Raw genomic sequence first — 22455 nt, 5'->3', positions numbered from 1 at the left:
CTGCCTAATTTTAATCCTTAATTTAGGTGAGTACAATTTGAAAACGTAATATATTTGATTTTGTATTCTCATTTTCTGCACTTACATTTGAAAAATTTATAAATAAGTAGACTGGGTGTTGTTTGAGTCCAGGTCAGATCCCAGGTGTTCAGGTCCAGCATGATTTGAGGTTATTTATGATTCTTAGGTTTATCTGGGGTCTGAGATGATCTTTGTAATCCTCAAAGATTTCATATTAGTCTAGCCCCCCCCCCCCCCCCCCGCCGCCCCGGGCGTTACTTATGGGGATCAAACAATTCTGCTTTTCTTGAGCACAGGAAGAGAACCTGAGCTCAAGATCAGGCTGACTTTAGAGACTTGAGTTAAGTTGAGTCATGGGATTTGTATAGTTTGTCTGCAATAAATAGCAAGCTTATTTTAATGCAGTGTTTTATTTTACTTATGAGATTTGTCAAAATGAAGATGGATCATGTAATAAATAATACTGTCCATTTATGAGATTTTTTTACTTCTACTTTATTTGTTGCTGTTCTTTTAACTGAGTTTCAGTAGGCCTTATAAACATGGTAAAGAACATTTGAATTTGTAGGTACTGGCTTTCAAAAAGTATGACTCCTTTTTTTTAAATGAAAAAAAAGTGCATCATCTTAACCACTTTTTTTTAAACAATTTTTTTTAGTGTATATTTATTTTTGAGACAGAGACAGCATGAGCAGGGGAGGGGCAGAGAGGGAGACACAGAATCCGAAGCAGGCTCCAGGACTGAGCTGTCAGCACAGAGCCTGATGCAGGGCTCGAACCCATGAACCGTGAGATCATGATCTGAGCCAAAGTCAGATGCTTAACTGACTGAGCCACCCAGGCACCTCTTAAACACTTTTAAATGTATAGTTCAGTATTGTTAAGTACATTGGTGCAAAAACAGTTCAGAACTTATTCCTCTTTCAAAACCAGAACTCTACAACACTCTCCTTTTCCTTCTGCCCTCAGCCTCTGGTAACTACCATTGGAGTTTCTGTCTCTGATTTTGACTGCTGTAAATAACTCATATATATAGTACTTGTCTTTTTGTGTCTAACTTATTTCGCTTAATGTTCTCAGAGTTCCTCCATGTGATAGCATGTGACAGAATATCCTTTCTACCTAAGACTGAATTTTTTTACTGTATGTATATACCATATTTTGTTTATCCATTCATCCATTGATGGGCATTTAGGGTGTTTTCATCTCTTGGCTATTGTGAATAGTGCTGCTTTGAACATGGGTGTGCAAATATCTCTTTGAAAAACTGCTTTCAATTTTTGGGATACCCAGAAATTGGATTATAGGACCATATGGTATTTATATTTTTAATTTTTTGAGGATATCATACTGCCTTCCATAGCAGTTGCATTATTTTGCAGTCCCACTGACAATGCACAAGGGTCCCAGTTTCTCCATATTCTTGCCAACACTTGTTATTTTCAGTTTTTTTGATAGTAGCCATCCTAATGGGTATGAGATTATGACTCTTTTTTAAGTATATGTAAAAAGTAATAATAGCTGATATTTCATTGAGTACTTTCTATGTGTGATGCAAGTGTCTCATTTGTTGTAATCCTATGAAGCGTATATTCATCTATGAGGTGATTGTGTCATTTTATATGATTTTATAGATTAGAAAAGTAGGCACTGAGAGATTACAGATCTTATTCAAGGACCTTCAGATACTAAATTGTGGAGCCAGAATCTGAACTCCATCTGAATCCAGAGCTGCTCCTCACTTTCTGTTATTAGGATGTTATCTTAAGTTGAATATTTTAATGTGAGAAAGAACACTAACAACAAGCGTGGTAAACATAGATGTTGGTCTGTAGGTTCAGTGGTTTTATTTTTAAGTTTTTACTTTGAAGGAGAATATTTATGATGGAATGATGTTTATAATTACGGAGTTTACACATTTTGGAAAGTGTATTTAGTAATCAAGGTTTGTGAACTTCTAGCTATGATGGTAAAATGTCAAAATTTCTTAGATTTTTTGTTTCTTACTGGTCCCAGGGATACTGTATTTTAGTTTGTTACTAACTTCATTTGTGTGACTTTGCAAGCTAGGTTTGAGAAAGGAAAACATTTATTACAGGCTGTGGATCATTTTATTGGCTAAAACTTTATAGAATTGGAGGAAATTTTTATTAATTTTTCAGTTGATGGTTTTGATTGAATTGGATTATTATTTATATGCTAATAGTTTTGCCTATGACTGCTCTGAAGCAGTGCTTTGATTATGTTGAATCTGGTTGAATTCTCTTCAGAACCTTGTAATCACAGGGCTGTAAAAGCATCTGTAAATATTTCTTCTGGTCTAAGCAGTTTCATCTATGTAGGGTCAAGTTTTTCCCACTAAATTTTTTCTTTTCTAAATTATTTTTCCAGTATACTATCAAGTCTAGGACCAGGTATTTCATTTGTCATATCTCTTTGGTCTGGGCACATTTGCATAGCTTGGTCTTTTATGACATTGGCATTTTTGAAGGATACAGTTCCCCATTTCTTTTATTTTTTTATATAAGTTTTCTAATTTTGGGTTTCTCTGGTGTTTGCTTGTGATTAGATTCAGGTTATGTATTCCCTAGGGTTCTGTACATTCAGAGGTACAAGATATCTTTCCTTCATCGATGTTGTTAATTTTGATTACCCAATTAAGGTGTTTGATTTCTCTACTCCATAGTTAGTGTTTTTTCCTTGTTTATAAGCAGTATGTGGGGGTGACACTTCAACACCATGTGTATGTCTTGTTTTTTAGCAAAATTTCCATCTAGACTTAGTGTCCATTGATGATGCTTGCCTGAACCTTTTACTATGTTGAAGATGACAATTGAAAAATGGAAGTTTTATAACAGTGGCACTCTTCTACGTTTTCCAATTAACGCTTGGCATTTTACTGTAAGAACCCTCCTCTCCCATTTATCTATCTATATATGTATCATTTAAAAAAATTGTTTTAGTGTTTATTTATTTTTGAGAGACAGAGTGTAAGTGGGGGAGGGGCAGAGAAAGAGGGAGACACAGAATCCAAAGCAGGCTCCAGGTTCTGGGCTGTCAGCACAGAGCCCAATGTGGGGCTTGAACTCATGAACCCTGAGATCATGACCTGAGCCAAAGTCAGACACTTAACCGACTGAGCCATCCAGGCGCCCCTGTATCATTTTTCTTTTAATCGTTGATGTTTATTACCATCCTTAATGATTTTGGTGCTCAGATTGTTTCTGATTCATTTGGTGAGAACTCTCTCAAGCTTGCTTTTATGTCCTTATCACATGGCCCTATTATTTTGAGTACTTTCTCATTTTTTTGGCCTAACAAGGTATTCCAGATTCATCTTGTAGGTATCTTGCCCAGCCTTGGAATCAGCCATTTCTCTGAGAAGTTCTGGTTCCTTTTGATACTTACCTCATTTTAAGGAATATGTGTGTGAAAATACCCTATGACTGTTAGTCAAATGGTACTTAAAATATTGAAATAACTTATTTTTGGACATTGGCTTGACATTTTCCTGTTTCTAATGTGCAAAACACAAATTGTAATACATAGTTTAAAGTTTTATAGGATATTCTTTTTGGGGATCAAAATGGTTTTAATGTACATAGGTTTAGAAGAAGCAGAGTATTCTCGAGTAGACTTGACTATTGCATATTTTAGTTTGTGAAAACGTTGTACTTGCTTTTAGTCAATTAACTGATAGAATTTTTTCCCTCTGAAATGGCTGGGTTATATTGCAATGTTTTCAGCTTTCTAGTTGCCTAACTCTCCAAAATGGAATTTATTATAAAAAATAATGCATATTCCATGTAAAGCATTTAAGATCACCTAATTGTACTTTATATAAAATGTTGTCAAGAAAAATCTCACACCAAAGGTAACCTCCTTCCATAGGGTGAATATCCTTCTAGAATGTTATTCTTTATGTATTTATACATAATTTGATTTTGCAAAACAAACTCTCTACACAACTAAAACAGTTGTTTCCTACGATGCGAATGGAGATTTATAATCTCTGTGTAAAGTGAAAAATTGCATCAGATTAAAATTACCCGTGAAAATCCTTCCGGAATTTAACACTGTCTCTCATTAACTGCAATATAGTTGTTTTTTTCTCTAGTGGAAAGAAATCATTGTTTCTTCAGTCAGGCAACAGGCATAGTAGTTGGCTTGTGTTTGAGTGATCTCTTGTACAAAAGCACATAATTCTAGAATCAGACTGAGTGCAGTGAGATATAGAGATGTTTACATTATTAGAGGCATATGAAAACGGAGACTACCTGAGGGAACAGTCTTCTCCCTTCTCACTTTTTATGTGCAACGACTTATTGGGTGGACTAATAGGTAGAATTGTCCTTTTTGGTGGAGGGAGGTGCTGAAGTTAGATTTGCTTAAGTGTATGTAGTGTGTATATACATATTAACTTTTCATCTCAAAATTTCTCATTGGATATCTTTCCATATCAGTAGGTTTGTATTGTCTTTAATTACTTTGTTTACATTGTATAGATTTACTATAGTTTTATTAATGATATCCTAGAAGCACTTAAGTATATAACTTTTCTGTATTACAAACAACATTATATTTGTATATGTCTCTTTGTTCTACATCATTTATTATATCCTTTGGGTAAATTCCTAGAAATGAATTGCTTGGTAAAAGGGATTTGCATCTTAAAAAGGCTTTTGAGGGGCGCCTGGGTGGCGCAGTCGGTTAAGCGTTGGACTTCAGCCAGGTCACGATCTCGCGGTCCACGAGTTCGAGCCCCGCGTCAGGCTCTGGGCTGATGGCTCGGAGCCTGGAGCCTGTTTCCGATTCTGTGTCTCCCCCTCTCTCTGCCCCTCCCCCGTTCATGCTTTGTCTCTCTCTGTCCCAAAAATAAATAAAAACGTTGAAGAAAAACAAAAAGGCTTTTGATGTTTTAAAACGGTTATATTCAATTTAATTTTTTAGGTAGTATGTGGAATAACAACTAATTCACTATATCTTAAACAATACAGGTATTATCCATCTTTTTAATATTTTCTACTCTGATAGGTGGAATATACTTTTAGTCATTTTGATATTTTATTATAGATTTCTTTGGTTAAAGAAATAACCAACGATATAAGAATTTTCAGTGATGTATGAATTTTTTTTTAATGTTTATTTTTGAGAGAGAGCATGTGAGACCAAGCAGGGGAGGGGTAGAGAGAGAGGGGGACAGAGGATCTGAAGCAGGCTCTGCACTGACAGCAGGAGCCTGACGTGGGGCTAGAATTCATGAACCGTGAGATCATGGCCTGAGCTGAAGTTGAATGCTCAAACGACTGAGCTACCAGGTACCCCCAATGTAAGAATTTTCTTACATCATTCATTTTAATTTCTTTTGTGAATTATTTGTTCATGTCATCTGCCTCTCCTACCACCTTCCCCCCCCCCCTTTTCTCTTAGAAGTATAAAATCGTTAGGTGTAACATCTACATTAGGAATATCAACTTTGTCATGTAAGTTTCAAATAGCTTTCCTTGTTTGTCATTTGTTTTTAAACTTTGATTTTTAAGAAAACCTGTATTTAGATTTATCAATATTCTTTGTGCTTTCTGCCCTTGGTATCATGCTTAGAAAAGCTTCCCTATTCCCAAGATTATAAAAATGTTTCCTGTATTCAGAATCTTTAATACCATCTCTATTTTTTAAACAGAATTAGTTTGGGGCACCTGGGTGGCTCAGTCAGTTAAGCGTCTGACTTTGGCTTAGGTAATGATCTCATGGCTCATAAGTTAGAGCCCCACATCAGACTCTGTGCTGACAGCTCAGAGCCTGGAGCCTGCTTTGGATTCTGTGTCTCCCTGTCTCTCTGCCCCTCCCCCGCTCATGCTCTGTATTTCTCTCCTTCAAAAATAAATAAACATTAAAAAAATTGTAAACAAAATTTTTTAAATAACTTTTTAAAGTTTATTTATTGAGAGAGAGAACACAGCTGGGGAGGAGCAGAAAGAGAGAGGGAGACACAGAATCCTAAGCACGCTCCAGGCTCCGAGCTGTCAGCACACAGCCTGACGTGGGGCTCAAGCTCCCCAACTGTGAGGTAATGACCTGAGCTGAAGTCACACGCTTAACTGACTGAGCCACCCACACGTTCCCGTAGCATCACATTTAAATCTTTAATACATTTGGAAATTATTTTGAAATAAAGTGAGATTGTTTTTTAAAATATAAATGTTATTTTTATACTCCTTTGTACATTTTTAAAAATTATTAGACTTTAATTTTTTTTTAGCAGTTTTAGGTTTTACAGGAAAATTGAGTGAAAAGTACAGTTCCTATATCCTCTTTACCACTCTTCCTTCCATTTCCTTTCATTAACATCTTGCATTAGTGTTATAGTTGGTAAGCCAGTGTTACTATAGTCCATAGTTTACATTGGGGTTCACTCTTTGTGTTATACGTTGGTAAACTTGACATACATATTTGTTGTTCTGACACATGCATCCACTATTACAGTATCATACAGAATAGTTTCACTACCCTGAAAATCTCTTGTGCTATACATGTTCATCCCTTCTTCCTCCCTTTAAGTCCCTGGCAGCTGCTGCTCTTTTTACTGTCTCCATAGTTTTTTGCCTTTTCCAGAATGTCATATAGGTGGAATCATAAGTATGTAGCCTTTTCAGTTTGGCTTCTTTCCCTTAGCAATATGCATTTAAGTTTTCTCAATGTCTTTTCATGGCATGGTAGCTCATATTTTCTTTTATTTTTTAAAGACTGTTTTTTAGACCAGTTTTATTAGAGTTCACAGCAAAATTGAGAGGAACGTACAGAGATTACTTGTATATCTCCTGCGTCCACAGATATATAGCTTTCCTCATTATCAACATGCCCTACCAGAATGGCACGTTTATTACAATTAACAGACTTAACATGGGCCCATCATTATCCCCCAACGTCCATAGTTTACCTTAGTGTTCATTCTTGGTATTGTACATTCTGTAGTTCGGACAAATGTATAATGAGATGTATTCACCATTATAATATCGAACAGTATAGTTTACTGCCCTAACAATTCTGTGTACTCTGCTTATTCATCTCTTTCCCACTTGCAACTCTGGCAATCACTGATCTTTTTACTGTCTCCATTAGTTCTGCCTTTTCAAGAATGTTGTATGGTTGGAATCACACAGCATATATTTAAGGTTCCTCTACATCTTTTTATGGGTTGATAATTGTTTTTGTTTTTAAGTGCTGAATAATATTCCATTGGATGTATTCAGTTTATGTTTTCACCTATTGAATGATATCTTGGTTGCTTCTAAGTTTTGGCAATTGTGAATAAAGCTGTTATAAACATCTGTGTGCAGGTTTTTGTATGGACATAAATTTTCATCTCATTTGGGTAAATACCAAGGACCATGATTGCTGGATTGTATAGTAGGATTATGTTTAGTTTTGTAGGAAACCACCAAACTGTTTTCCAAAGTGGCTGTATCATTTTGCATTCCCACCAGCAATGACTGAGAGTTCTTATTGTCCCATATCCTTGTTAGCATTTGGTATTGTCAGTGTTCTCTATTTTGGCCATTCTAATGGGTGTATGGTGGTATCTCATTGGTATTTTAATGTTCATTTCCCTGATGACATATGTGGACCATCTTTTCATATGCTTATTTGCCATCTGTATATTTGCTTTGCAGAGGTATCTGTTAAGGTCTTTTTAAAAATATTTTTTCCATGAAATAAGGTATTTTCATAGATTAGAGATGTTGCCAATGCTATGTTAAATTATTACAGGTTCTTGACTACTTAGACTTCCTACTCTGATCTTTGTTTCTTTAGTTTGAGAGTTTGTAAGTATTTCTGTTTGGGATGATAAAAGTGGTAACTAAAAGCTAGAGAACATTTTCCTCACACTCCTTTGTGGGTGTTTCTGGAATTTTGTACTTTTCCTTATTCCTGTTTTGCAAACTTTGAATTCTGCAAGAAAGTAACAAAGACAAATGAAAATGTTTTACTTAAATTTAGAGAGTTCTGAAATATGTGATCTTAGAGACTTCCTGAAAATATATATTTTTTAGTGATAGAAATGATTCTTCTCTGTTCTGTTGGACTAGTTGTATGTGCCCAAGTTTAATTTAGAATTTTTAATTCTCTTGAAATTTTCGATTGTTCAATTGTTTCTATATTTCTAATTTATATATGGTAAGTTTTTAGCTTTGTTACCTTGTAATTTAGATCTTTGTTCAGGAACTGGACTTGTGGGGACCCAGTTTAGTTCAAAACAGAAGGTACTTGATAGACTATAAATGGCAAATAGAAATAGACTGTGTTATGACTGATCCAGTAGGCTCAACAAAATTAATGTTTCTAATTGTGAAATGACTCAAGGGTAGTTTTCTCTAATATATGTTTTAGTATTCCTGCATTTTTTTGTGTTTTTGCTTGCTTTAGTGCATCATTATTTTTAAAAGGAAATAAGTTTTTTCAGGGTAGTAAATAAAAATGTAATTAGTCATTTTAATTATGTGTCTGGTGTACATCTGGGTGAGCTATATGGATTTTCAGATGAGTATGGAATTACTCTTATTTGTTAAATGGCAATCATTTTGACTACTATATTCTCCCATTTTCTATATACTTTCATACGAAAGATTGAAGATTAGAGTTGACTCAAGTGAATTGTTTGCATAGGTTTATTGAAGGACTCTGTCATTTTACATGTGATAGTAAATTTGGCAATTTCTCATTAAATAGTATTGAGATGGGACTACTGAAGCATTATTTTGCTGTGATTACATGTTTTCATAGTCTGTACATTTTGATATAATTATGCGTAGCCCTGATTATTGGCATTGAATATTATTGGCATGGGAACATATAAATGATTTATACGAACCAGAATTGAAAAAGAATTTTTCATTGTCAAAAAGCTGGTTAATTTAATTTTCAAAAATGTTAATACATGGGTAGTAATAGAAATTTAAAATAAATGTGTAAGATTTTGTAGCACCTTAAAATATAGCCATCACATTTTTATAGAAATCTACCTATTTAAAAAAAATTTTAATGTTTATTCATTTCTTTTGAGAGACAGAGAACAAGTGGGGGAGGGGCAGAGAGAGAGAGACACACACACAGAATCGGAAGCAGGCTTCAGCCTCTGAGCTCTCAGCACAGAGCCTGATGTGGGGCTCAAACTCACGAACCGTGAGATCATGACCTGAGCCAAAGTCGGCTGCTTAACCAACTGAGCCATCCAGGCGCCCGTAGAGATTTACTTTCTTAAATCTACCTGTTTTAAGATGGTGTTATATGATTTTTAAGTGTTACATATTTTTCCTCAGTTTTCTCCATCTCTCAAAGACATTATTATTATACCTCATCTTTCAATTCTTTTCTCTCCTAAAACATATTCACTCCATTAGTATTCATTGATTGAATGCCTTTATTTATTTTCATGAAGTTGGTTTTTTGAGAATAACTTGGAATGTCAGATTTTAGCATGTTAAACATTTTCAAGAAGTAGGAAAGATTGGGATTATACTAGAATTTGTTTTTGTTATATTTGACTTCTACTTATAGTAGTAACTTCTGCTTTACTTTAGGCTAGATATCTTGTGGAACTCAGTGTTATACTCCCCAGGTTAGAAACATCTAAAGAAAAAGTAGAAAGTAATGTTTTGAGTCTTAGAATGTTATTGTAAAAATATTTTTCTTGTCACAGTGATAATCTTTTTCTTTGCTAAATCTTTATAGTTATGATAAGTGTTATAATTATTTTCTGACATAAAATGTAGCTTATAAAGAACAGGGACTGCTGATAGCATGGGAAATAATAAGTACTTTGGACTTAATAAGAAAAGCTCAGCCTGTGTCCAGTTTTTCCAGAGTGCCCTTTTTGATCAGGCATACCTTTGAAAAATCTTTATTGATACAACTGAACAAATTGTAATAGATAAACATTTTCTGAAGAAGTGTTACTTTGTTGCTGATCTTTATAGTCTTGAGATACCTTCAAGATGAGGAAGTGTGGTGGACAAATGAAATAAAATGTGTAGAATGTTAGTCAAGATGGGATATGGGTCAAAATTAAAGATGTGTGTGTATATATATTTATATATTTTAAAGGAAAGTGATAATAACTGACAAACTGTCATACCAAAAATGTCACCACACTATACATGTGTTAACAGAAATATTTCAGTACTTTTGCATATGGTTTTGGTTTGCCAAGTGTGGTAACGAATCTCTTTTTAAGCTGGGCATAGATAATAATCTGGTAACAGTCTGGCAGTGTCAGTTTCCTGACCTCAGTATGAAACAAAGATATTTAAGTAGTGTAAAACTTACATATGAAATTCCATGCACTTGACTCATTTAAGCTCTCCTAGAATCTCTCTCAGCTTAATTTTTTGTGATAAAATATAAAATATACAAAACAAAATTTACCATTTTTTAAGTGTATAATTGAAGGCATTAAGTACATTTACATTGTTTTGTGACCATCACCCCTCTATCTCCTGAACCTTTTCATCATCCCAAACTGAAACTCTGTACCCATTAAAACAATAACTCCCCATTCCTTCCTTACCCCAGTCCCTAGTAACAACTGTTGTTTCTGTCTCTATGAATTTGACTATTCTAGCTACCTCATATAAGTGGAGTCATACAATATTTGTCTTCTTGTGTCTGGCTTATTTCACTTAACATAATGTCTTCAAAATCCATCCATCCATGTTGTAGGATGTATCAGAATTGTATTCCTTTTAAAAATTGAATAATATTACATTGTTTGTATATACCACGTTCTGTTTTGTAATCATTTATCTCTTGATGAACATATGGGTTGTTTTCACCTTTTGGATGCTATGAATAATGCTGCTGTCATCACTGATGACGAATCAGTGATGTACGAGTACCTGTTTCAATTGTTTTGCATATGTGCCCAGGATCTAATGCTGGATCAAATGGTGATTCTATGTTTTAATATTTTGAGATACCACTGTATGGTTTTCCACAATGGCTACATCATTTTATATTTCTACCAATAATGGACAAGGGTTTAACTTCTCTACATCTTCATCAATACTTGCTATTTTCTGTTTTATTGATAATAGCCATTCTAATAGGTGTTTACTCAGCTTATTTTGTCTTAAGCCTGATGTAGTTAAAATAATATGAATATTTGATTTCCAGTCCGTAAGAGCTCAGATACAGCAAATTAGAAAGAACTTTTTAATAGATGAAGCATTTTAATTGACAGGATGTGAGTGAACTTTTGGAAAATTCACATAGGGAACATTTTATTCTATGATCTTTCTAGATAGTAAAATGCTACTCAAAGTTATAGTAGTCTAGATCTCTGTTGTCCTGTATGATAATCACTAGCTGCATGTAGTTATTTAATTAAACATAAATGAAATTGTAAATTCAGTCCCTCATTTACACAAGTCACATTTTAAGTGCTCAATAGTCATATGTAGCTAGTGGCTACCATATAGTGGCAGATGTAGAATGTTTTGAAAGTTCTTTTGGACAGCACTGATCTAGATATTTGTCAGAGATGTTATTGAAGGGTAACACAACAGTATTTCTGTTAAGTGTAGAATAAAAGGTCACAGAAAGTTAAGATTTCAAACTTGACTTACAATAATGGAAAATATAATAATTTTACATAATGATAATGGGCTACTTTTCTTTTTTGGGGGGGGCTACTTTTCTTGAGATTGGTAATCATCCAGTTACTCAACACTCATTTAGTGCTGTTGGGCATAATTGTATTAGGAGCTCTGGCATATTTTTTTTTTAATAGGAGATACCTCTCCCTCTCTTTTTATAGTTCTGTAGATATATATCTCCTACTTATATAAAATATGTATTTCTTACATATATAGAAATATCTACATAAATGTATAATACTCATATATATGTCTTCTACAAAAAAAATCTGTAATATTTTCTGAAAAATAGTCCTATTTAAATTTCCCTAATTGTCACAATGTCTTTTATACCCTCCTCCCTCCTCCCCCCCCCCCCCCCCCCCCGGAGTCAAGCCTCAGACATTGCAGTTGATAGCTGCGTCTTTTTTGTTTCCTTTCTTCCAAAAAAAAAAAAAAAATCTCGCTTTCAAACAGTTTCCTTTTCATGACATTGACTTCCTAAAGAAACTGCCAGTTGTCTTATGGAATGTCCCCTTCTAGATCTGTTTTTTTCCTGTTGCTTTTCTGGTGTCATTTAACTTGTTTCTCCAGCCACTGTATGTCCTGTGAACTCAAGTTGGTTCTGAAGGCTTGATTTAGGTTCAGCTTAAACAATTTTTGGTAACACTTTGTAGCTGATGTTCTGAATTTGTTTCATGATGGCTATATGAGCAATTTTATATAGTAACTCGTTTGTAAAATGCTTTTACATAGAATTTTCTCTAGTAATATTCTTAACACCCTGTGAAGTAGGTTGATACTACCTCACTGTGCTGAGCTTAGTTTTTATTAGCTCTTTACTTAGAAAGTTCTACAGTGCTACTCCTTATTAAAAGGGAATTACTTTGTCTCTACTGTCTTCAGAAATTGGTTTTTAAAAGAGATACTAATCTTTTCATCATAGAAATAAGTAAAAGTTATTCTGTCTAAATGTTATTTATAGTAATTGTACATGATTCTGTACAGGATAATGCCCCACCTTTGCTGTTAAATGATACTTTCTCCCCATTAAGAAATCAACTCAGGGCTGCCCGAGTAGCTCAGTTGGTTAAGTATCTGACTTCGGCTCAGGTCATGATCTCACTGTTCGTGAGTTCAAGCCCCACATAGGGCTCTGTGCTGATGGCTCAGAGCCTGGAGCCTACTTCGGTTTCTATGTCTCCCTTTCTCTCTGCCCCTCCCGTGCTCGCTCTCGCTCTCTCTCTCTCTCAAAAATAAACATTAAAAAAAGAATCAACTCAAAGTATGCCATTAGGTGAATAAAGAATATAATAGTGGTGAACTTAAACATATGACTAACACTCAGAGCTTTTGAATGGCATGAATAATCAATCATTGTTAATATACTCAGTTTATAATAATTCCAGCTGGTAGCAAAGTAGCTTGATCTTTTAAATTATCCTGTGCTACTTTAAGTAAATGTATGGGTTTTTTAAAGAGTTTTGTCATATGTCTGGGGCGCCTGGGTGGCTTAGTTGGTTGGGTGTCCAACTTCATTCGGCTCAGGTCATGATCTCGCAGTTCCTGAGTTAAAGCCCCGTGTTGGGCTCTGTGCTGACATCTCAGAGACTGGAGCCTGCTTCAGATTCTGTGTCTATTTCTCTCTGCCCGTCCCCTACTCACACCCTGTCTCTCAAAAATAAATAAACATTAAAAAAAATTAAAGAGTTTGTCGTATGTCTGATTGATTCTAAAATGTACAGTATTTAATTTACTATTTACTTTTTTTGTTTACTTTGGTGTGAAAAACCACGTGAGGGGTTTATATTGAGGAGATACTGATGGTACAAAGATAAAATATCAGTAATGACTCATGTCTTCCAAAATTTACCGAAACAGGGGAATCTGAATGGCTCAGTTGGTTAAGCATCCAACTCTTGATTTCGGCTCAGGTTGTGAGCTCACAGTTGTGAGATTGAGCCCCACATCGAGCTCAGGTTGGAGTGTGGAGCCTGCTTAGTATTCTTTCTGTCCCTTCCCTACTCGTGTGCACACGCTCGTGTGCATGGACTCTTTCTTTCTCTCAAATAAACTTTTAAGAAAAAAAAGACAAAATTCACAGTAATGATATTAGCTACTGTTGGTTAGGAGCCTATTATGTGCCATTGTGCACTATATATGACACTCAGTCCTTATAACAATTCATAATAAGTTATCAGAGGTTAAGTAACTTGCCTAAACAGGTAGCTGATTTGTGGTGGAATAGAGATTTGAACTCAGCATTGACTTTGAATTGTAAAGAGCCTGCAACTTTTACACTATGTCCTGCAAGTTCTGATGTGACTGTGACATAGTAAAATGAGAAAATATTCACTTTTTTTGTTGTTGTAAGTTTATCTATTTTGAGAGAGACAGTGCAAGCAGAGAAGGGCAGAGAGAGAGAGGGGGACAGAGGATCCAAAGTAGGCTCTGTGCTGACAGAAGAGAGCCTGATGGAGGACTCGGTCTCAAAAGCCAAGAGATAATGATGTGAGCTGAAGTCAGATGCTTAACTGCTTAACTGACTGAGCCACCCAGGCGCTGCTCCCTGTTTAAGTGCATTGGAAGATTGGACTTATTTTACTTACCTGGAGTAAAAGTTTTGGTTTTGAGTTAATATTGTTTTAGCAATGCATAGTTTAATTAGACAGTCAAAATACTTCTGAATTTTTTTTTCCTTTCTTTACCCCTAGATATTCAAGAATTTTATGAAGTGACCTTACTGGATAATCCAAAATGTATAGATCGTTCAAAGCAGTCTGAACCAATACAGCCTGTGAATACTTGGGAAATTTCCAGCCTTCCAAGCACTACTGTGACTTCAGAAACACTGCCAAGCAGCCTTAGCCCTAGTGTAGAGGTAAGATAAAAAAAAAATTCTTGAAGCTGTTTTTCAGTAATCAATTTATTGGGGCTGCTAAGTTTTTCACTTTATTTATTTTGTTTTTTCATTTAATTAAAATGGATATTATGTGGAAGTATCATAGGATTACAAATATTTTTGAAGAGAAAAGCTCAGAATCTCTGGTGCCTTTTCTTAAAATGCTGTGAATGGTTTGAGGTCTGAAATACTTGCTTTAGACTATTAAAAGAATACTTTGCATGAGAGACCTTAGTAAAATCATACTTTGGAAAGATGGTTTTGCTCTGATATTTTTTCTTTTTCTTTTTGAGACATAGAATATAGTTTTGTAGTCCTGGGCAGTTTAGTTGCTACATTTACTCCAAATATTCTGTTTTATTTGGCTTAAAGATTATTAAAACTTAGTAAAGACTAAGTAAAGATTAAAGACTAATCAGTAGGGACACCTGGGTGGCTCAGTCAGTTGAGCAGCCAACTCTTGATTTTGGCTCAGGTCACGATCTTATGGTTCATGAGTTCAAGCCACTGTCGGGCTCTGCATTAACTGAGTGGAACCTGCTTCGGATCTGTCTCCCTCTTTCTAGCCCTGTCCTGCTTGTGCGTGCTCTATCCTCTCTCTGAAAAATAAATGTTAAAAAAAAAAAGACTAATCAGTAAATCTTAAGGTCAGCATTGGTTTCTGCATTTTTCTGTAGTTAAAACTGTCTATTAAAGTTTTAAAAACTAGTTTAGTAATATTCTTTTTTTTGTTATGATACACTATTGCTGGTGGAGTTAGAACAGAGATATGAAGCATTTTGTAATGAGCCTTCTATCTGAGAAATGGTCATTTGAAAGTGGTTGTCTGACTGAATTTGATTCTAGTTCCTTCTAGTTTGTATTAGAGAAGTATCTGGAAAATTGAATCAGCCTCTCTTTGGTTAGTAATATATCAAGGAAAAGTAGTGGTGGGCAGCAACAAGACAGCCCTTTGGTAATGAAGTAGACAGTTTCCAAGTTTTCCTTTTTATATTAAGTCACATAGAATTGTAAAATTTTAGAAGAGGGAGCACATCTGATCCCTCTTTTTTTATTTTAAAGATTAGGAAACTGAGATCCAGAAGAAAATGAATGACTTGACCCAGCCTATTCAGCTAGTTTGGGCAAGTCTACCCTTGGATTTCAGACCTCTTAACATCCAATTCAGAGTTCTTTTTACTAATCCTGGCCTGAACTTAATGTGTTTCTCTCTGATTAGGGAGAGATTGTAGTGTTATCTGTGCATACTTTTTTTTTTTTTTGTCACTTTCTCTTGGATCATTTCAGTTTCCATTCCTTTTTTTGATGTGTCATTTGTACTTATGATCCATCCCAAATAGATTTTTTGAATATTTTTTTAAGGTTCGTTTATTTTTTGAGAGAGACAGAGACAGAGAGAGAAACCAAGCACGAGAGGGGGAGGGGCAGATAGAGAGGGAGACAGAGAATCTGAAGGAGGCTCCAGGCTCTGAACTGTCAGCACAGAGCCGGACTCTGGGATTGATCTCAAGAACTATGAGATCATGACTTGAGCCAAAGTCAGACACTTAACCGACTGAGCCATCCAGGCGCCCCGAGATTACTTAAAAATCTTAAAAAAAATATATAGTACTGGAAAATTTCAACTTTTATGAAATGAGGCACTGCTACCTAGAAATGCTGTGTGTGGTGCTGGTGTTTCTGCATCTCTTGACAAGTATATTATGGACATGTTAACAGGAGAATAGAACAGAAGAATAAGAACTTTCTGACTATATATGACAGATCTTATTGATTAGGAAGATGGATGAGAAGTGAATATGATTAAAAATGTTGCTTAGGGCTTGGCACATGGAAAATGTGCTTGAAATTTATATCCGTTCATGAATAGACTTAGTAACGGGAATATGGAGGTGTGTTCATCACTCCTAGATTGTTTTAAAAAGGGGAAAATCTATGTCAAATTTGAGTGAGCTAAGTTTGGTTAAAGGGAAGTACTCTTTTTGCAGAAGACCGAATACCCTGATGGATGTTAGTCTGAAAATGTAAATAGTTTTGAAACACACTGAAGGATGGCAGTCATAAGGATTTTTTTTTAAATGCCTGGGATATTTAGAAATTTAATTTCTACTTTTTTTGAGAGTGCTATAAGAGAAGGAAAGTATTTTCCCCTGTTCCGCATCTATTTATGCTTAATTGGGATAGAAAACTTGGCTAAGTGACCTTTGACGTGATCTCTTGAGACTCTTTGAGGCATGTTTAGGACTGAAAAGAGACTTAGATCATTTAATTCATCTTACTTGTTTTGTAGTTGAAGAGAATCCACTGATCCAAATTAAAACAAATGTAGAGAAAGTTTTTATTTGACTATAACTTGAAACATAATATGAAAATTATGAAAATACTTTGTCTTGTACAAAATTTTGGTTATTATTGCACTTGTTCACTAATTCTTGGATTAAAAAGTAAGATCGTGCTTTTGTGACAAAATTGCATCCAACACAATCTTGTCTCTTTTACTTTATGTTCGCTTTTGTAGGATTATCATAAAGAGGGTTTGTTTGTTTTTTGTTTTTTTGCAAAAAGTATTTGAGATTGAGCAGTTTCCAGGGCATGCTTCTCTTACTCTCTTAAAGTGAAAATCTTTGTCTTGTAAAGACATTTTCTTTCATTTTTCTTTCTTGTCCTTTTTGTTGTTTTTACAGTTGGTAACTGCTCTAACTTGACAAATCCTCATTTGTCAGTTAATTTGTGCCCTTGTAACTTTTTTTTTTCTGATGTAGTAAAATGATAATACTGTTTATTTTTAAAGTGACATGATAGTATCCTATTGTCTTAGAACTTTTTTCTATTTGGTATGTATGTCCCCTACTTTGAACGTATACCTAGTGAGTTGTTTGGAATAATGTTTGCTTAATATTAATGATAGTTTCTGGGTGATGGGGATTTTTTTATTTTTAGTACTTTTCTCCATTACTTTTTAAAAATAGTGAGCATGTGTCATTTTTATGAAAACAAATCTGTTTTAAGATAAGAGTGAATTTTAGAGATGGTAAGGAAGAATATTTGAAAGGAAGCAGGATGCAAGAGTAGGAGCAATTGCCTGATTTAATGAGAAGTTCCAACAGAAAAGGATGCAGTATCCTGTTTTAGTCCTTTTGAGTTGCTGTAACAGAATACCACAGATTGGGTGTTTTATAAACAACACAAATTTATTTCTCACAGTTATGGAAGCTGGAAAGTTCAAGATCAAGTCACCAGTAGATTCAGTGTCTAGTGAAAGCTTACTTCCTGGTTCATAGTTTACCATCTTCTCCCTGTGTCCTCACATTGAGGAAGGGGTGAGGGAGCTCACTGGAATCTCTTCTATAAGGACACTAATTCCATTCATAAAGGTTCCTTGCTCATGGCCTAATCACATCCCAAAGGCTCCACATCCTAATACCATCACATTGGAGTTGAGGATTTCAGTGTATGAATTTTGTATGTGTGTGGGTGGGGGTGGTTGGGACACAAACATTCAGTCTATGGCAGTTCTGTTTTTGACAATACATTGCAAGCAGATCAAAGATTCAAAGGTTTAAAAAAAGAATGAAACCATAACATTTTAATGATTTTTGGTTATGAAGAACTTTCCTAAGCATGGTAACAAACAAAATCCAGAAAAAAGAAAAAGTTAAGAATGCTGACTTTGTAGAATTTCTTTGTGGACCTCACAAAGTTTGATTGTTTGAACTTTGGTTATAGAACTTCTATATCTTGAAAGATGCATTAAACAATTGAGATGCTGAAAGGATATGCTGGGGGAAAACTTGCCACACTTATGAAAAAGGACTAATTTCCAACCTTCTCAACTCAAAAAACCTCTTAAAGATCAGTAAGAAAAACGTCAACATTCAATAGAAAAGTGACCAAAGGATGTTAATGGATTGTTTAGAGAAAAAGAAATACACGTGCCCCAATAAGCCTATAAAGAGATGCTCAACCTCACTTTGAAAACATGCATATCAAATTAATAAAGTGTTTTTTAACTAGTTTTATTGTCAAAGATTAATTAAATGTGAGGAAACAGAAACTCTTATACTGTGGGTAGGAGGTATAGTTGTGCAGCCTTTCTGAAAGACAACAGTATTCATATTCTTTGGTTTAGCATATGTTATAGATGTACTCACACAAATTATTAATATATATTCAGATATATATATATATACATATATATATGCATGTTCATTGCAGTACTATTTGTAATATTAATAAAAATCAACAGGGAAACAATCTAAATGATTATCAGTAAGAAACTGGATAGGGGTGCCTGGCTGGCTCAGTCAGTAGAGCATCCAACTCTTAATCTCAGGGTCGTGAATTTGAGCCCCACATTGGGTGTAGAGATTACTTTAAAAAGGAATTTAAAAAAAGGAAATTGAATAAACATGTAATGTTACAGCCACTTACTGCAATATAAAATAGCAGGCATGAAAATATAGCTTATATATCTATATGTTATTAAATGATTGCATATCAGGTATATAGTATGCATATCAGGAGGTATAGTATGACTGTAAAAAAAAAACGTAGAAGTTAGGTATATCTGGAAGAATACACACTTAGTCTGTTTCCAGTAATGTATTTGTTTTCAGTTATCCCTGCTATCTCCAAGCCCTGTTTCAGCCCTTCTGAGTTCATTTCAGAAAGAAATTAACTGAGTGGAGTAGGGAAGATAACTTTTTTTTACCTTCTCTTTGATCTTTTGATTTAATGCTTTAAAATAATCCATCTGCTTTAAGTAGAATTTTAGGAGATTGTAGAGTTATAAAATCAGTCTGCTAGGTTTAATCTGAAGTCCTCTAAGCATTGACTTAAATTACTGAAGTAGTGGGTAGTATTTGTACATAAAAGTGCACAAATCACAAATGTGTAGCTTGATGAATTACTGCATTGTCAGTACACTAGGTCAAGAAAAAGAAAATGGAATGACTGCTAATGGGGTTCCAGAATTACGTAGTGATGATGGTTGTACAACTCTGAATATACTAAAAACCAGTAAATTGTACATTTTAAAATTTGGTGAATTTTCTGGTATGTACATTACATCTCTTGTTAAAGATATACCTGTACCCCAAAAATCTCCCTTGTACCTTTCCTAGTCCCTACCTATATCCTCTTCTTCAAAGGACCATCCTGATTTCTATCACCATAGATGAGTTTTGCATTTCTAAAACTATTTATTAACATATTGTGTATGGTATATATTTTCTTGTGTCTAGCTTCTTTTTTCTTATATTTGATAATTTCATCCATAAGTGGAAGTTTTTTCATTCTCTGTGCTGTGTAATATTCCATTGTATGATACACTACAGTATATTTATCCATTCTATTGATGGGTATTTGTATTGTTTCCAGTTTTGGGTTAGTGCTGCTTTGAACATTCTTTTACAGTCAGTTCTGTTATAGCACAACATATACATTCTTAACAATCACTACACTGTGCAAAGTTGTGCAATAAAAACCACAAGGCTTGGGGAGCCTGGGTGGCTTGGTCGGTTAAGCATCCAACTTCGGCTCAGGTCATGATCTCACGGTCCGTGAGTTCGAGCCCCGTGTCGGGCTCTGTGCTGACAGCTCAGAGCCTGGAGCCTGTTTCAGATTCTGTGTCTCCCTCTCTCTCTGCCCCTCCCCTGTTCATGCTCTGTCTCTTTCTGTCTCAAAAATAAATAAACGTTAAAAAAAAATAAAAAAAAAAACCCACAAGGCTTATGTAGAGTTGGGGACTCTAAGCTTAAAACTTGGTGGGTGACATATATATAAAAAAAAGATAAGATCCTAATAAAAATAGTAGCACAGTTTCACACATGTTAAATGGTTAAAGAGTACATAAGTACCATAATAAAGATGGCATTTTATCTTGAAAATAAATCTTATTTGCTGTGGGAGTGTGTGTCAGGGTTGCAACCTGTGAATTACTGTGCAGTGCTGGCCCAGGGATTTACCTGAAATTGGATGAACAGTTGTTAACACAACAGGTGTGGATGGGTATGAATCATAACATTTAGGAAAAGCTGAAGGCTGAAATGTGTGTATTTTGTGTATTTCTGTGTGGTTCATTTGATCTGGGTGCAATTTTCTGTTCTCACCTAGTGTTTCTCATGGACAAGATTGAGCATAAACAAACATGAAATTTGTGTTATGCTAATATTGTTCCCTAACACATCATTGCATTGGAACAAATTTGCATTTTCAAAATGTTATAGCAGAACTGTGTGTATATTTTTTGGTGTACCTGTGTATGCATTTCTGTTGTTTATATACCCAGTCGTGAAAATGATGCGCATATGTTTAGTTTTGGACATGATGACAACACTTTTGCAAAGTGATTATGCCTGTTTTTTGTAATTACCGCCAGTATGTGCAAGTTTCAGTTGCTTCACATTATTTGCCAACACTTGTTATTGTCAGTCTTTTTATTAATAATTTTAACCATTTTGGTAGGTGTGTAGTCATACTTCATATGGGTATTTGCATTTTCCCTATCATTAACAAGATTAACAAACCCCTTTTCATATGTTTATTGTTCATTTTGCTATCTTTTGTGAATGGTCTACTTAAGTTTCTTGTCCTTTTTTTTTTTTTTTTTTGGATTTTCTTTCATCTTACTGATTTTAGGAGGTCTCTCTATCTAGATATGGTTCCTTTGTTGGATATATGAATAACATACATTTTTTCCCACTCTGGGGCATGCTTTTCCAAATGATATCTTTTTAGTATATCTTATGGTTAATGCTCTTTGTGCCTATTAAAATGGTTTTCAGCTCCAAAGTCATAAAGTTGTCCTACTTTATTATTTGTTAAAAACTTTTAATTTTGCTTTTCACATTTACACGTGTAATCCATACTGCAGTTTGCAAAATTTCACATGAATCAGCATTTTACTGTGTCTCCATTCTTGGCACTCCAGTCTAAACCACCCTCATTTTTTGCCTAGATTATTCTAATGGTCCCCTTAATCAACCTATCTGCATTCAAACTTGTCCCTTTTGAAGATTATTTTTATAAAATGCATATCATGTCATTACCCTTCATTGGCTTTTCATTTCTTTCATAATAAAGTGGGAGATCCCTAATGAGACTCAGAAGTTGTAAATTACTTGACCACTGCCTGTTTTCCACTCATTTTTTAGAAGTCTTTCATTCTTTGGCTACTGGTTCCTTGTAGCTCAGGGCCCCCATATAATAATTCCTCTGCGTAGGAAGTTGTCTCTTGCCATCTCCAGCTCACTTTTAGCCTTTTATCTTAAATGTCAGTTTTTCAGCAAATATTGATCACCTATTATATATCATGCCTTGAACAAGGAGCTTGAATAGAAGCAAAGTTCCCTGTCCTCATGGAGCTTACTTACATGGTAGTGGCAATGCAGGTAATAAACAATAAATTAATCAATTATCTAGTATGTTAGAAGGTGATAAGTGATATGAGAAGAAAAAAAGAGAATAGAGTGAGGGTATCAGGAATGTCCGATTCCTTTGCAGTTTCACAAAGTACATTGCAGGGTACTTTGCATTTTTTAGTAGGGTATTTTATTGAAAATGTGATATTTGTACAAGTTGGAAGTTGATGCAGCTATTTAGAGGAACAACCAGTTCCTCTAAGTAGAGTGCAGACTCTAAGACATAAGGCTGGAATTTACGAGAAATAGCAAGAGGACCAGTGTGGCTGGAGCAGAGTGAGTACAGGAAAGAGTGGTGAGAGATGAGGTCAAAGGTAAGGCAAAGGCAGATCATGTAAAGCTTTTGCTGGGTCTGGGGCAAAGGAGTGATGTTATTTAACGTAACCTTTAAAAGTATCACTTCTGCTGTTTTGTTGAAAATAGTCTTTGGTAAGAGTAGAAGCAGGAGACCTGTTAAGAGTCTGTTTTGGTGATCCAGTTA

The 22455-nt window shown here is 34.9% G+C and overlaps 1 protein-coding gene across 17 annotated transcripts in view; it reads left to right on the top strand.

Annotated features, from left to right (window-relative positions):
- The window catches only part of DLG1 (discs large MAGUK scaffold protein 1), a 271862-nt gene that overhangs the window by 5444 nt on the left and 243963 nt on the right, over positions 1–22455 (top strand). For all 17 annotated transcript variants that reach the window (XM_027061130.2, XM_027061129.2, XM_015073778.3 and 14 more), the window contains exon 4: positions 14366–14532. In XM_027061130.2, coding sequence (XP_026916931.1) covers positions 14366–14532 — 167 coding nt within the window. The remainder of the gene's footprint in view (positions 1–14365; positions 14533–22455) is intronic.

The sequence above is a fragment of the Acinonyx jubatus genome, chromosome C2, assembly GCF_027475565.1.
Source record: "Acinonyx jubatus isolate Ajub_Pintada_27869175 chromosome C2, VMU_Ajub_asm_v1.0, whole genome shotgun sequence".
NCBI classification, from domain to species: Eukaryota; Metazoa; Chordata; class Mammalia; order Carnivora; family Felidae; genus Acinonyx; species Acinonyx jubatus.
Note: the sequence above shows the minus strand (reverse complement) of the source record. Positions and strands in the feature narration are given on the sequence as shown.